Source organism: Aythya marila (genome assembly GCF_965140915.1).
Source record: "Aythya marila genome assembly, chromosome: 1".
Lineage (NCBI taxonomy): Eukaryota > Metazoa > Chordata > Aves > Anseriformes > Anatidae > Aythya > Aythya marila.
Genome location: NC_139042.1, coordinates 96,449,886 through 96,466,452, shown reverse-complemented (window position 1 = coordinate 96,466,452; position 16,567 = coordinate 96,449,886). Strand labels below are relative to the sequence as shown.

The 16,567-nt window shown below is 40.7% G+C and overlaps 1 protein-coding gene across 2 annotated transcripts in view; it reads right to left on the bottom strand.

The window, feature by feature from the left end:
- GART (phosphoribosylglycinamide formyltransferase, phosphoribosylglycinamide synthetase, phosphoribosylaminoimidazole synthetase) overlaps positions 1-15,048 on the bottom strand; it is a 38,095-nt gene extending 23,047 nt beyond the window's left edge. The window contains exons 1-5 of one of the 2 annotated variants that reach the window (XM_082781644.1): positions 14,957-15,048; positions 6,382-6,530; positions 2,183-2,278; positions 1,295-1,469; positions 482-593 (exon numbers count right to left, since the gene is read on the bottom strand). In XM_082781644.1, coding sequence (XP_082637770.1) covers positions 482-593; positions 1,295-1,469; positions 2,183-2,278; positions 6,382-6,530; positions 14,957-14,958 — 534 coding nt within the window. In that variant the 5' untranslated portion in view covers positions 14,959-15,048. Of the gene's footprint in view, positions 1-481; positions 594-1,294; positions 1,470-2,182; positions 2,279-6,381; positions 6,531-9,052; positions 9,131-14,956 lie in introns of those variants that run through there. The other variant, XM_082781645.1, reaches the window with a different exon arrangement.
- Positions 15,049-16,567: the final 1,519 nt, after the last annotated feature.

Genomic DNA, 16,567 nt, shown 5'->3' with positions numbered 1-16,567 from the left:
TGATGGTCCTAATATACTTGTTGACTATCTTACCTAAATATATGCTTAATTTGAAATAATTCCACTGGAATTTTACTACACATTTAAGTGCTGTGTGACTGGAATCCTAAAGCTGATGTTGCCTGTCAACATACAGCTTAATCACAGTGTTAATATTAGAGCACTGCAGTACCCGTTTCATCATAGCAGAGGCTCAAAAGAAGCAAACAAAAAAAAATGAAAACCATGCTGAAATAAGTGCAGGTCTTCAGTAGGAAGGATTTTGTTTTAGTCTACATAAACTATGCTGAGAAAGAGTGCTCTGCCTCAAGCAATAATATGATACAGCTTCAAAGCTGTCCAAATAATGGTTAAAATATTTGACTTCTGTTAGTCAAATTCCTATTATATAGAAATAAAAAAGAGCTTTTCTGACACTTTGACATGGTTAACAACTCATGTGTAAGAACTCTTCCAATCAGTGCATGACATTTCCACTCACCTGCATGATTTCATTAACAGCTTTGCAGGCTTCTTCCTTGTTTGAAGCTACAATTACTCCTTTGCCAGCTGCCAGGCCACTAGCTTTTACAACTAAAGCTGGGAAATTGGCACTTTAAAGATAGAGAAGAGAGATCCAAAAGTAAACACTCTATATTCCAACCATATTTTGTAAATATTCTGAACATGCCAGTAGTCGAAAAATCAAAATACTCATCAGTTTTCCTGGCAACAGTTTTATGTTATTGAGTAACACACGCATAAAATCTAGACTTCTCTTGATATGCTACGTCCGCTGAAGCTTTCTGCTTCCTCTTTTTTTTCACACCGTTGAATTTCACTAGTGTACCCAAAAGGCTGCTGTTCTTCTAATAATTTAATATTGTATCAATGTTGGGTAAACTGGATAGTATTCTGATAATTAGATCATTATTTGCTGAGTAAGCTCCCAGTGCAGAATCCATACTTGTGGAGAAAAGAACAAAGAAGACTGACCATGCTACGACTATCAGACTGTAAGGTGGGTTTCCATAACAGACAATCTGAAAAAAAATAAAAACTTCTACCACATTTTCCTGTAAACTGAACACTGAACTTAGTTTTCATTAAAAGAGTAATAAATAAAGAGCCATTAAATTATTACCACAGAATGATAGTGTCATGTCAGATTATCCTTTAAAACCATTATGGATATTGTACTACAGCTAAGAATATTGACACATTATTAATCATTTGATTGTTTAGGATATCTAGCACACTGTATATGGCTTTAAAAAAAAAAAACACGAAAAATCAATTATGAAGGTAGCTTTACCTGTTAATGAAGCTACATGCTGCTTTTGGATCAGTAAAAGACTTCCATCTTGCGGTTGGGATCTCATGACGGTCCAAGAAGGCTTTGGCAAAGCTCTTACTGGACTCCAGCTGAGCTGCCTTTGCTGTTGGACCAAAACATCTCACTTGAGCTGCTGTCAAGTCATCAACAATTCCTGAAAATAACAACACATATTATTTTTTTTTCAAATCACCAGATGATTTGTAGTCATGCAGTCCCAGTTACTAATTTGTTGGAACAAATACATAGGAGTGATAAGCCATGCCTATTTTACCAGATTGGCCCTAGATGTATTTTTCACTCTAACCAGGAGCAAGTAACCCTGCAATATTTGGGGCTGAGATCTTTGCACTTGGTAGGATATGATAAGCCTCCCTTGTTTTATTACAGCTTTTGGCCAAATAGTTAACATTAGACTTTTATGCAGATAATTCTTGATCATGTAAAAACATAAAACAAATTATCAACACGTTTAGAAAGTTTTTTTTTTTTTTTTAAAACCTAGTCCCAAATTATTATTATTTCCAAAAAAAAGCAAATTCCATAGGAAAACAAAATCCTTAGACAACATTCTTTTATAGAAACACTTTCATACCTCTTTTATTAAATCCAAGAACTTAGAAAGAAATAGAACTGTGAATGATATTTTAACTATTACACTGTTCACAAAATACTCTTTGAACTTCATTTTTGTCATGGCACAGCCCTGAATTTCAAGGAAACTGCTACAGGGAATCTGTTTGTGTTTTTACTGAAGACACTCAGTTGAGTGTCCACACTTTTGAGTGGTAGGAAAAAGATGGGGACTAAAATTTACTTTTCTTTCTAAAATAAGAAAGCTATGATTTTTAGTTTTCTTTCTCTTACCAGCAGCAAGAGGAACCTCTGGACCAACCACAACCAGCCTGATCTCCTGATCTCTGCAGAACTGGGCAAGTGCAGCATGATTGCTGATTGAAACAGCTGTCAAAGATACCAAAGGGTGGTAAGACTTCATTTGTTACTCTTGGCACTTGTTTATCACATTAAACACTAAATGGGAAGTCAATGTAAATATGGAACAGAGGCATGCACAAGTACATAAATAAACTGACTTACAGGTGCATATATCTTCAAAAAATATGAATGCACCCTGTAACAAAATACAACGCCAAGACCCCAAGCAAAGGCTGTAGTTTGACATGCACTGTAAACATAACGTTGCTCATGAAGGTGAGAAAAAGTTTCAGGATCCCCTACACCATCATACAGTAAACCATTCTCATCTCAAAAACATCCTGTTTACCAGAAAAAGAAGCATCACTAAACAACCAAGTTAAAAACAACTCACCAGAAAAAAACCTCAATCTATCTATAGTTCAGCCAGTCTCTTCCTGGATTAGACTGACCACGAAGCTTTGCACATGTTCATGCCAGGATGGCGTAGGGGACAGAAACAAGTCACTGGTGGTAGCATTGCAAATGCGTTCTTTTTCTGTCTTTCTGTAGTGCCAGCTAAAACCTGTCACACTAAACCGTGACCTTACTGAAACAAAACGAAATCTGAGTGCTTTTTCTTACATTAAGCTGAACTTAGTATGGGAAGGTACTGTAATTATGGGTAAGGATTTAAGGGTAAGGTTTCTAGGACAGTTATGTTTCTGTAAAGAAGCACAGAATGTGATGATACTTGCAGTGTCAAAGACTGTGTAAACAAAAGAAAAAGCTCACAAGAAAGACAGTAATGTCAAGTCTCATGATAAAAGATTTACGCAAAGGCAATGCAATTCCACTGCTTTTATCAAGAATAAATAAAGCCAAGGTCTGCAGGGGACTGGAATGTGAACTCGGAGAGCGAACATGCTGCAAGCAGAGCCCAGCGTGGACTGGCTGCCTTCATGGGGAGGAGTCTAACACGTCAGAGTACAAATCTACAAACAGAATAAAGTGCACATCTTCCTTGGAGCTGGAATACTTTGCTCAGTTTTGCTTGTGAAGTCATGCTAGTGACCATATTGGCAAGCGTGAGAGGAGCTATGTCCCCGTCCAGTTAGTTTCCAGCGAAGCGGACAGAGAAGGCAGAGGCAGTGATAAAGCATCTTCTGTTAGACACATCCACACAATTCTGTGTTGGTACCTACTTAGCTTCTGCCACCCTGCACGAGTTAAAATTCCCCATTTCCAGAGGAGAAGGCATAAAAGCAGTATCTGAAACTTGCATTTTGATTACAGATTTATCCTGTTTGGGTGAAACAGATTGAACAGATTGATAAAAATTACTTTCCTGATAACCATTCAACAGTTCATTTACTTTGTTACACCAGCCTAAGTAAGAAAAAGCAAAGGCCTTTGATATCTGTGTGCAATTTCTGCCAACTGACTTCTAGCTCACAAGAGAGCAAGACCAAAAGCATAGCACACTTGGCTTTAAAGTGTTGATTAACATAAAGGTCAATATTGTCTTTCAGTCTCATGAGGGTGTTGTGAAAGCAGTTCAAGAACAGCAGATCCCAGAGGAAGACAATGGGAGTTCTGGTGGGCAACTGCAGAGGGACAATCCCTGTTCCCTGTGACATCAAATCACGTGAAATGGAGCAGGGAAAGGGAAGAGCCAATAAGATAACTGTGATTTTCATTCAAAATTGACAAGCCTCAGGCCTTATCTACTAGAGATATGTGCAGTGAACACAGCACAAGATATACATTATGTGGAAATGTCCTTGTAACAAACAGAACGGAGTAAGTCACATTGTTAGCACGTAATTTTAACTCTAACCCCAAACGCCATTTTCCTCATGGTGTAGACTGAAACAGAACAGCTTTGTAGCACTGTTTTACTTCTCAAAATGACAGCTAGACATGCATTTCAAACCAAACAGAAGGAACTCGGACCAACATTTGCAAAGCCAGGGCTTAAAGTTAAGAATATTTGTTAGGTGGAGACCTAATGTGCAGTAGAAGGAGGTGTCAGGATGCTCAAGTCCATTTGCAGACATGCATATGTGTACCTCAGGATTCAGCGAGCTATTCTATACTCTTCTGGCACTAAATTTGTCCTGCTAATTAAATATAAATCAAATATATAACAGATTTAGGTTGAGTGGCTAAATATAATCTATAATGTCAGAAAGGATTACTGACTGAAATTAACCATGAAAACTTTTGTAGCTTCGACAGGAGCAAGTTTTTAATAATTAAAGTTTATTTATAGTTTTAAGTTCACCTTTACATGTTTCAGAAATCATCTGAGAACCAGAACTTCAATGCTGATTAAAGGAAATCTCATGAACCATAGGGGAGGATGAACTTTCAGAGCCAAATCTTGATGACACAAAAAAAACAGAAACAATGGTAACAGTTTCACAGGCATTGCTGCCCAGGCTTAGACAACATAATAGGGCTTACATACTTCTGAAAACCTGTTTTCCATTTTCTCCACCCAGTAAAAATCTAGGCCCCAGTGCTAGGACTCAAATGCCTGAGTAGATAAAACAAATTATTTCCTTTTAATTGCAAAATAAATAAAAACAGTCAACCTGTTTTTGTAACACAAATTCTAGATTCTTTCTGCCTCCCAGCTGGCTGAGGATTTCTCTCCTAAAGCACATGTGAGGCCACTGTCTGGAAAAAAAGAGATTGAGTACATGTGGTTGCTTTCATGGAGGTGGCTTAAGCACTAAAAGGAGGTGGTTTGAACACATGCTCAAATATTTTATATTGTTGAGGGTGCAGTGCATTTTATGCAATAACAATGTGAGAGGAAAGCACAGCAGTTCTTAAAAAGACATCATTTGAAAAAAAAGAATATTGAAATTAACATTCTGCAGGCCATAAAGGCTGGCACTGACTCAATTTATTATGAGTATAAAGATTTCTGTTTGACCTTCTGGGATGAGAAGGAAATATAAGAACATGACTTTCCTGTCATGCTCTTTCTTGGGCTCTCTCCCCGAGATCAAACAGGACAAAAAAGCTGCCTATGATACTGTGCATATTCAAAGAAATTATGAACAAAGTTATTTAAACTTCCTGTAATTAAGCATTCCAACAGAATTAAGTCTGGTAATTATCTGCTGTAGAAGAAAATGACGGGATTCATGTTTCCACATGAAATCATAACAAAAAAAGATTTTACTCGTACATATAAATGCAGAAAATGGAGGCATATAATTCTTGCTCACACGTATAATATGTTAATTTTAGTTCTGTATGTTATCACATACCAAGTAGAAAGTTAAGTTGGTTGCTTGAAGTACTTCAGGATCTGGCATATAATGGACACAAGACAGACATTTCGGAGTTATTACCCCTGCTTTTGTACTGATTCACTGTGTGCCTCCAGGCAAACACCTTAGAACAGTGCAGTTTAAACACAGCATGTACTTTTGGATGCTCAATCTGAAAAACCTTAAGCTGGGTTTTGAAAACTAATTAATATGAACAGTTTCAGTTAGAGCCAATCTGTCAGAGCTCACCACATTTAGGCGAGAAGCTTGAAACACGCAGTCAGTACTAACAGAAGTGTTCAAAAATAATCCTAACTTCTTTAAATCAGTAAGACAAAGGAATGAACGTTTTTCTATGGTTGACTGTTTTAGGTGAGAAAGTTTTCTTATGAAAGGTTGTAGGCATCGTACGGCTTCCATGGGACTTCTGAGAATGAAACAGTGGTTCCTACCCAAAGCAGTCTGCTCTGCCACTCTCCTAGAAGTGCCAGCATTTGCTGCAAGCACAGCTGTTCACAGCTGAAACAGCTGCTGAACTGCACTGCATACCAAGATAAAACATTACCCATTCCTGCTAGGCAGGAAGCAAGAACTTGCAGGAGTTTCAGCCATATTCTCTACCACCCAAGTCCAATGAATTAACTAACAAACCTGAGATAAAATTCAATGAGTGGTAGTTGCACAAGGCTTTGCTCAGATATTTTTTTCTTAACTGCGTCTGTATGATTTCACATGCACCCAAAGCTTCAAATAATAATAATAATTATTATAAGCCTTTCACTCCAACAGATTTTAGATCAATTAATGGAACAATTTATTTGTTTAGCTATCGTATTTTAACCTGGTAATTTTTCTTTTTACCTGAATTGGAAATTTTTCCATTGTCAGCTGTTCCTGCGTTTCCTGGAGCAACAAACACTTGTTTTACATGTGGGGACTGGGCCAGCTTCCAGGCCAGCGCATGCTCTCTCCCTCCACTGCCGATGACAAGCACCCGATCAGCCATGAGCCTGCACAAAACCAGAACACAAGCAACACAGAATTAGTAGAGCCAGGTTAGGAAAGCGAGAGCTTCACAGATTTAACTGCAGGGTGGAAGGCAGCTCTCAGCAGAGGTGAATGCCACTTTGTTTCAGGCAATGATGTTTCTATGACGGTTTTGTTGGTTTAAAGAAAAAAAAAAAAAGTGCGTGGAAATGGATAACTGACTTAATAAGGTGTGATAGAAAATAAATGTCAAACACTGAAGCAACCCACAGGGCAATCCTGTTTTTCCTTTGATCAGACTGGCAACTGTTCTGAGCTGTACTGAAGCCTGTGATACAGAACAACCTTTATGACCCACCAGGCTGTGATTTGTAACTTACACACGTTCCTGGCAAATCCAAGCCTGCAAAGTCCCTCTGATGAACTAATTGTTTTAATGCTGTTGGCAACGTTAGGGAGCTGAATGGGACAACTTGAGACTTTTGGGTAGTAATATCAGAAAAAATGTCTAAATACTTTGTTAGAAGTTAAGGTTAAGAGCAATGAGATAGGGAAAGCAACTTGTAACAGAACGGGGAAGCAGAGTCTTAATGCACATTCCCTTGGGACTGAAGGAGCCTTAGGCTGGTCAGGGTTTTACAAGGCAAAGCCTAGATTTTTCAATAGTTTGAGGACAAATTGCTCCAAAATGAAATGAATGCTCTGTTTCACCCTCCTGATGTCATCACGTGCATGTGCAAACACAGTTTCCATATAGCACATTGACGTGGACATTACAATTCTGTCTTTGAGGAGCGCTGAATGTTGGCCTTTGCTTTTTAAGATGTGCTTATTTCTGTGTGTATTTTCTACATACTTACGGGTGTAAGTCACCTGAAAATTGCCATCTCGACAATTTTACAGAACAGAAGACTTCACTTACTCTGGAGAAGAACATTGGAATTCAGAAAATGGTAAATAAAGAGACAAAATAAGTACGTATGTCTTTCTTTGGAGGTCCTGGACAGGCAAAGGCTAACCTCCTGAGCTATCCAAAGAATAAGCTCTACTCCATTAGTGACATTAGTCCAACTACACATAAATTGTGTACGCAGGTGCACTGTTTAAGGTGAGTTTTATTCACAGAAGACAAGCAGTCCCCCGTGAAGCTATTCAGTGAAGCAGAGGGCGAGCAAAGCTATAGATGGGCAGCTGTCCTGTGCCCAAGTGGAGCATTCATTGCTTTCAATAACAAAATATTAGAGCGTTTTCATGCATTTTAAGCGATGAGGATACACAAAAGCAGTTTTGCGTGGAAATGGGCATGATTTGTTCAAGGACTTGGCATGGCCAGCAAAGAGGTCTGTGCAAATCACCTCGCAGTCATCGGGGGCAGGGACACAGCCGAGATAAGAGTTTTAGCCAAACGCAGTGCCCGGCCTCCCTGCACACGTAGCACAACTCCTGGTCGCTGCTTGGGCCTCTTCAGTCGAGCAGCCGGTCCTTGACCAGCGCTTGCCAGTGTGTGCAGGGATCCCAGCACAGAATACATCCTAAGTGCCAGGGAGGATAAAACCCACCCAAACCAGATTTCTAAGGGAAAAGCGGCCATACCAGAGGCACGACAGACAGCAGGTTTTCAGCCAACTGATAAGGCAGGGCATGTGCCTCTCCCCGATGCCAGCTGTTACTCGGATAAAGCTGCTGGCCCCTGCCCAAGAGCTGCCCAGATGGCTCTGGGGACCCCAGAGAAACCCAGCTGTCCTGGGAGCCTGGACTCTGCAGGAGATGCTTCTGCTTGGAGGGCACCATGCAAGGCATACACGGAGCCTGGTTTGTAAATCCAAGTCCTCTGTAACCTACTTCAGAGAAGGAGAGCCCCCACGCATTTTAGATGGTAACCCCTTGATAATGTATTTTAACCTGTTAACAAAGGCATGATTTGTTCAGAGAACGATACTTTTAGGCAAAATAAAGAAAAAAGAAACACAAAGAGAAGGACAAGAGACAGATGATGGATGCTGAGTTGTTCGCTATGAACTAAACATACTGGAGTTAAAATTTAATTGTAGGTTCAGGTGGGAAGAGATCAATAGCTTTCTGTTGAAGCATGTTTGACAAGATACACAGACTGCAAAGCTGTAGGGGCATTTTAATTATAAACCTCATGGATCCCATACAATAAGAAAAATACACTGGGGTAAAAATATCAGCTATGCTACACATTTGGGGTGTGAAGGTATGGTAAACCTGTATGATATTACAACCCAAGGGAAAAAAAATGAGTACGGGGCTGGCTACAGTGAAGGGACGTGTTAGATAAAGACAGTAACCTAGGTCAAAAGAGTGCTCTGTAGAAGAGTAAACATTTACCATGTAGCAGATAGGTATATCCTACACTTAACTAAATCCAGCAAGCACGTTTCCACAGACAGTCATCATTAAATAATAATATTAAGGCAAGTTTTATCAATAATAAATTGAAACCTACATATTACTGCATTTTTTTGGCAAGTATATCAGAAGTGAATGCAGAGATCCAAACTGGAACAGAGATCATACTTACTCTATCCTATGTGCTGTTGGTTTGAGGAAAGTAATGCTCGAGGGTTCAGATGTGCAAAGAGAAAGGAGAAAAGCAACCTTTGGTTTTAAAATGTAGTGCCCCCGTCCCAACACTACCGCCCCACTGACGACATTGTGCAGGTAGCCAATGAACAGGAAAGTTCAGCCATGTCAGCTGGGGGGAGAACAGAAACTCACACACAAACGGCCGAGAGATGAGGAGCAAAAAGTTTGCAGAGCAGAAGCAGCCCATCCTTTCACTCCTAAACAGGCGCAATAAATTCTGTCTCACCCAAATTATTTCTTGCAGTTGAAAAATTTTCAATAATTAGATCAAAACATGCACTGATCATTTAAAAAAAACAGATGCTTAGCATAGTCCCATGCATGTCAACAGTATTGAAAAATACAGTGCAAGATGCACATTCGTGCTCCATCAAACTTACTGTGTAGAAATAGTTGAACGATAGGCTTCAAGACCCCGTAACGCTGTTACCAGCTAAAGTAACTCATCATTTTGGCAAATCATTTTTTCCCCAAGAAGTATCATGTTCAGTTAACAAAATGAATAATGTATGGCATAAAACGTTATATGGGAACAGTTAAATAGAACAAGCCCTGTATCATATGTTCAAATAAATTTTAACCATTTTATAACAAAATGGGAGAAAAAAAGTGGTTTAACCATTTGTTTTGATTTCAGAAACTCAACTAGTTTGTGCATCCCTTAAACATCATCACAGCAACTTGTATTTAGGGATGTAGCTTGACAAGAACTTCTTCTGGTGGCAATTCCAGCTTATAAGGCTCAAATGTAGTGGTGACAGCCTTTCTTTTTCACACTGACTAAAAAGATGCGGTGTAGACCCTCTGCCACCCAGCAGTATCTTGCATTCGAAATGAAAATTGCAAGAGGCGACATTTCTTTTTAATTTTGGCACTAATCCAGGAGTCAACTATTTATTGTCAAACAACCAAAGGCCACTCACAAAGCAGTTGATTTCTTCTGTGAGGATTACCACACAATTTTTATGGAGGAAGTATGTGAAATCCTTAAATCCTCTCATAAAGAGGCAGAAGCTGAAAAGATTCCAAAAAGTGGTACATAATTACCTTAAGCGACCATTGTCTGCTTTTGTAAAGAAGGAAGATATGTTTGTCTATAAAAGAAGTCTTAAAATAAAGACAGATGGTATTTCAGTTAAAGGTCCATTACCAAGTCCTTAGGCTAAATAAGACAGGAAAGCAGAAGCAAGCTAATCACTCCATGTACCCAACAGGAGAGGACAGGAGGATACAGTGAAGACAAGTTGATTTCCAGAGCCTATCCCTGAGGTTGCCAGCAGCTAGTCAGCAGGGAAGAGCATCAGCCTAGAGACCTTTATCCTCCACAAAGCTGAGGCTCATTAAGAAGCTGGGCAACTCCTCCACTAGGTCAGGGCCTGTGGAGCAGAGAAAACAAAGTGAGCAAGGCAAAAACAATGTCTGACAGCTTTCTCCGACTTGGCTCCTTCAAAAGGCACAGTGAGCTTTCAGATACAGGCAGAAGTGAAACGAGGCTACAAATTCAGGAGCAGTTAATGGGGAAGGGGCATGAGCCTGGAACAGATCCGGTGTGCAGCCTTGGGGGTTAAACGGAGCTCCCTGGCTGTGTTAATGGAAAGCTTACGAAGGTAACTCTGTAAGTGTAAGAAAACATCAACTCCTTAAGCTATTACTGCCCAGGTTTCAATTTCACGTCATAAGTGCATGGTGCAAGTTACCTAAATATTTATCTCAGCTAGGTGGAGTCTGGAATAAGCCATCATTGCCTCATTGCCTCACCCCTAACTAATTGTAAGCAGTGAAAAGGTGTAGCTAAAATAACATGGATGCAACATAGCACAAACATTAATTAAAGGGCATTACTGGGGGCAGGTTACTGCTTCAGACAGTGTCTGTAAATTAAGCTCCAACGCTGCTGGGTTTCTCCGTGCCTTGGCTGATAGAGCTGGGTATAGAGCGTTTTGCTGTGGTAAACAAGTAAGTGAGATCTTGAAAACTTGTGGAAAAAGAAAGGTGTCAGAAAAAAATGTAATCTTAAAAGATACTTTTTAAAGTCCTAGTTCCAACAAAATAGGAACTGAGGATGAAGTAACAATATTAATATTTAGGTGTATCTAAAATTTTGCACCATGCAGCATCCAAAGTGTTCCAGCACTTCCCAAAAACGTATCTGCTGCTCCAGGGGGTTTACACTGCTGCAGAAGTTTACACATGCATTAATACTCACATGCATGATTACTCTGAAATCAATGGGATTGTTTTTCTGAATCAGTAATAATTAGGTAACTGTTAGAGAAATGATTCAGGGTGTCTGGATACAAAAGACTCTCAGGAAGAAAAATAAGTCACTTAAGTATGTGAAATGAATATGGGCTCAGGAGCTTTGCCTCAGGCTTTGTATTTGGAAACCTGCAAATCACAGAACACCAGATTAAGGTTGGCATGCAGAGCAATGCTAGGCTAGAGCCAACACGGAGGGTGGCATTTCATGAGACAGCTGGACCCATAAGGATACCTCATTGTCACTGGAAGGGATGTCTTGAACCCAGATGTGCTTTCCTTTTCCTTGTACTGCTGCTGATGCTCACCTGAGCATAGTCCATTAACTGTTCTTTCACAAAACTAACCTGAGCAACAAAACAACAAAACAGATTTTTGCTGGCTGAACTGACTAACAGCGCAATCAGCCAAGTACCAGAGGCGCTAAAAACGAAGGGATGGGACAACATGCCTAGGCAGGACAGGATAAATGCAAGACTCACCTTTTAGGCAACAGCAATCTATTGCATCACTGCATGACTACCATTTAACCTTAACCACTGCCTATTTAAAAGCTGCAATACCTTAGCTTTGCTACACTGGGATTGTGGAAACCTTTTCTTTATACTAAATATATGGTCCAAGCTCGGAGCATCTTAACTCCTACCCTCCCTGGAGCTTTGGCTATAACATGGCCTGGCAGTGATAGCACTTACTGGAAATACAGAGAATCCAAGCCTAGCATCACTAAGCAGGCTCAAACCCACACCTCCCAGTGCCTTGGAAAAAAACTCTTACCACTTAGCTTTGTGCTAAAGGAGAAAGTTCACTCTTTCTCTTGAAGCTAGGCAAGAGAACAAGAAGAAATAAAGACCCGTGGGACACAGGAATAACACAAAATTGAAAGGTTCTGCACTTCAGCTGCCGCTCTGCTGAGTTCAGTATTAGGTTCCAGCCCTAGCAGTCAGGACAATTTATGCATTTTTTTTTTCATAGAATGATAACAGGATAAAATATTGAAAGAATATCCTTGAACATAAACCAAAACCTAGGTGTTCCTCCTCCCAGCTTCAACAGCTGGGCTGCTGCTGTACTGCGCCCCATGAACCTGCCATCCTTTACTCCGTTCCTGAACTGGCCAGCAGCCAGGTAGCATGGTCCTAAATCCTCTCAGGCTAAACATGGCTTTCCTGCTTTCTGAACTAATATTAACCAGCAGCCTAAGCCTTTTGTTAATAAGAAAGTAGAGTACACTGCACATCACAAATGCACAAAGATCTTGATACACATGAGGTGAATGCCATGAGTGCACAAAGATCTCAGTGCACACAATGAGAGCTCCCAGTCGGCCATCTCAGAGAACCTTTGCCAACTTCTGGACCATGTTCAAGCTTGGACAAGAAAACAGAGTTTGAAATGTGCAGGCTACAGGTTCACTCACTGGTGTTTCACAACTGGCTTACGCTGGTCTTTGCTGGTACAGCCTGCCATTGGTCCAACTCTCTTCTCCACCTCCAGCCTCTCGTTCCCTCTCCCACTCCAGTGCCAAATGTGTGCAGTCAGTTGGATCACGAAGCCAATAAATGATGGAAAACTAACACTACAACGGTAACCAACTCGATAAAGTAATAATAACAAAAAGGAAATAATTTTCTGCCAGTTTAGTCAGCTAAACTAACTCATTGAGAGATGAAGTGATCACCACAGAGCATACAAAGCAAGCAGCAGAAGCAGATGAAAAGAGCTCCTTTTTGTTGCAGCAGACTGGTAATCAGCCCAGCTGTCCTGGAACAGCACTCTCAGACCACCTTGATTGTTCAAGAAACCAAAACATGGTTGGTTGCAAACACTGCTCCACAATTTATCTTCTCACCTAACTGCTCGTTCCCACTTCTTACACTAGCCTGCTTACAAGTCACAAGGGGAGTCAGACTGGGGAATCAGACCAGGGTTGGAAGACGAACCATGGTTTTTTTTTATTATTATTTTTTTCTATAGATATGTTTCTTTAGTAAATTCACCATGCCGAGCATGCAGGCAGTTCTGCTGATGCAATGCAAGGTACAGAAACATATTGGCATGGTGCCTAAACTGGCAGAATGGCCAAAACATGATGGTGGAGCTGCAAGCTTAGATTAGGGTGGCCTGAGGCTCTTATTCAACTAAAGTGATGCTGCCATAGATCTGTAATTTTTAATTTCCTCAGGTTTCAATACCATAAAGTGCTACTTATAGAGTTCAGAGGCCTCTAGAATCAGGTGGCAATTGATTTTTAATTATAGCTTTGAGTTTAAACAAGTTTCTTTTGCTTGTGGTTTTTCATTTACAACTAACTTCTGGCTCTCGCTTGGGAACATTGTGCAGTGCAACTGATAGCTTTACAAAAACAAACAAACAAACAAGTCATCGTTATCTATGTTTCTCAGTCCTGCAGAAACTAGAGGACCATGCTTATTGCCCACATGAGAACCAAGAATAAGCCTCAGATCTTCCATGGCCCACACTGGGACTGTGAGAGATAGGTGTTATCCTCCGCACAGCTGGATTCCGTGTTTTTTAGGCAAAAGATCACCATAAATCTCACTGTTAAAAAGAAAAAGCTTACAGTGTTATTCCCCAGCCCAAGTACTAACTTCTGGCAATTCAGACTATTCAAAGAGCTGTGAGTGCTCGATGTCTTTCAGCATCCATTGGCTAATAGCCAGAAGGAACCCTGGAAATAAAGAGTATGCATTGTGTGTTACTATTTCACTTACAAACAGTAGAATAAGTCAGAATCATCTAGGTTGGAAGAGACCTCCAAGATCACTGAGTCCAACCTCTGACCTAACACTAACAAGTCCTCCACTAAACCATATCCCTAAGCTCTACATCTAAACATCTTTTAAACACCTGCAGGGATGGTGACTCCACCACTTCCCTGGGCAGCCCATTCCAATGCCTCACAACCCTTTCGGTAAAGAAATTCTTCCTAATATCCAACCTAAACCTCCCCTGGCACAACGTCACCAGGCACGTGGGAGAACAGACCAACATGAGCGTTAATGCCAAGTTTCCACTAAAGATATTACAAAAAAAATTAAAAGCCAATATTAAAGTTGGTGAGCTCCCAGCTCTGCAAACAGCAGAGAAAGAATCAAAGCCATCCAAAGTCCAAAACAAGAGAAGCTTGAAGTTTATTATTTACTTCAAAGCAAATATTTCGCCACTTTCGCAAAGCCAAACAGAGCCGGGAAAAACCTACGAACAGCAGCCACGTGCGCCCTTAAAACACTTAAAATCGCAGCACGTTTAGAAACGTTACAGCTCGAGCACCCTAGAAGTGAATTTAGGCAGGTGAATTCCCAATTTAGGAAGATGAATTTACGCAGCTTAAGTAAATAAATAAATAAATAAAAAAGCCCGGGCTACAACGCGGCCGCTGGTGGTTGATGGAGGGAGCCGGGCTCCGCCATTTCACCGCGTGGGCAGCGCGCAGCTCTCCGCCACCCCCCCCTCAGCCGGGCTGCGGGGGGGCCAACACCGCCGGCGGCGGCACTAGGAGCAAGCGACACGCGTGACCCCCAGAGGACGGCCTTCTGCAGAAAGAGGAAAAACTTACATTTGGCATTCCTTCAGGGATATTGTAGGAAAGAGGAAGGCATCCTCCGCCGCTCCGCCCCAAACTTCAGTACCCAAGGCGCCGCACGAAATGGCGGGGGGGGAGGTGGGGTGGCCCGGGGCGGGGGGGTTGCTGAGAGGAAGGGAAATAAAAGCTGTGGCTTGGAGCCCCAGGAATGGGGTTTTACGTGTAAATTGTTCCGATCTAGGAGTACCTTCATCGTGGGGTTGCTGTGGCTTTGCTGCCACTTTTGGCTTGAGTGGGTTGCTGCCCGGGGGATGTGCTGAGCTGGGCCGGGCAGGCGATAGATCCAGCTGAAAAACCGTACCTCTAAACAATTATTGTGCTTAGGGTTTTATTTAGAAAATAGCGTGGCACCAGAGTGCCCAGGAGATAGTTTAGTAAGTTAGCTGAATGATACTTCGCGAAGATTGATTTTGCTTTTATATCCTCTGAGCTGGAACGTGCTCTTATAACTTCAAGTACTGGATACGAGCAACCCTTCAGTCTATTTTGTTAAAGTTGCTGCTTCATGAAACCAAAGATCATTGGGCAACATTTAGTTCAATTTAGCATTAAAAATTGTGCAACAATACTGCCTGTAACAAAACCAAATTTGATCCTTATGTTTGTTCCTCCCCTTTCCCCAATAATTTGTGTGAAATCCTCACTGTTCCTTTAAATTAGCTTATGAAATACTGGTTTAATAAATATTGTTTGCATATTTAAGTGCACCTTTGCCCTTATTTATTTTTTTTAAAGGAGCGGTTGCATGAATAAGTACTCTAAAATGAGCAGTGCCCATAATAACGTGTTTTCAGATTGAACAACAAATGTGTCACAAGTCATCACTCTGGTCTTGACAAGATCAAAGTAAAATAGTTAACTTAATTCATCTGAAGATGACTTGGCACCTAATTGAATAAAGGTGTATAACTAAGATTGATTATTTATTTATTTATTTTTGAACAAACATCTTGGAAGGGAGAGCAGGAATAGTAACTCCCATGGAGCTGTGGATCCTCATTTCTGCCAATAATGTCTATTGCAGTTAGTACTTTGTGTTAATTTTTAGAGAGCCAGAGTGAAAGGGTACATGCAATAAAGATACATGCAATAAAAATGTTCCCTGGCTTTTTTGTACCTTTCTTCATGGTTTTCCTGTAGGGATGGAGGCCTACACTGATAGGGTTTTCAGTGTAGTTGAGCTTCTTTGAATGAATTAACTGAGTTTAGAAGGGTCCCTTTCCTGAGAGCAGCTTCATGGTGTGGATTCCTCTGAGCCCACATGAGAGGTGTGATCCCTGCCTGTGATCCCTGCTTTTCTGTCAGAAGCCGCTAATATAGGCTAAGTTATACCAGGCAGCATTGCTTGGAAGGAGCGAGTTAGAGTTACATTGTGCTGAAAATATTTAAAACTGTGTTGTTATGGCAAGATAACAATGCTAACAGCACTATTCCTATGTAGAACATCTCTGCTTGAGTTGGGCTAAAATAATGCCTGGTCTGGACAGGACCATTCACATGACGGGAATCTAAAACTAAAGTGAAATATTTTCACTGTTTACCTCATTAAATACCAGATGTATTAATAACAGAAATTTAAAATAC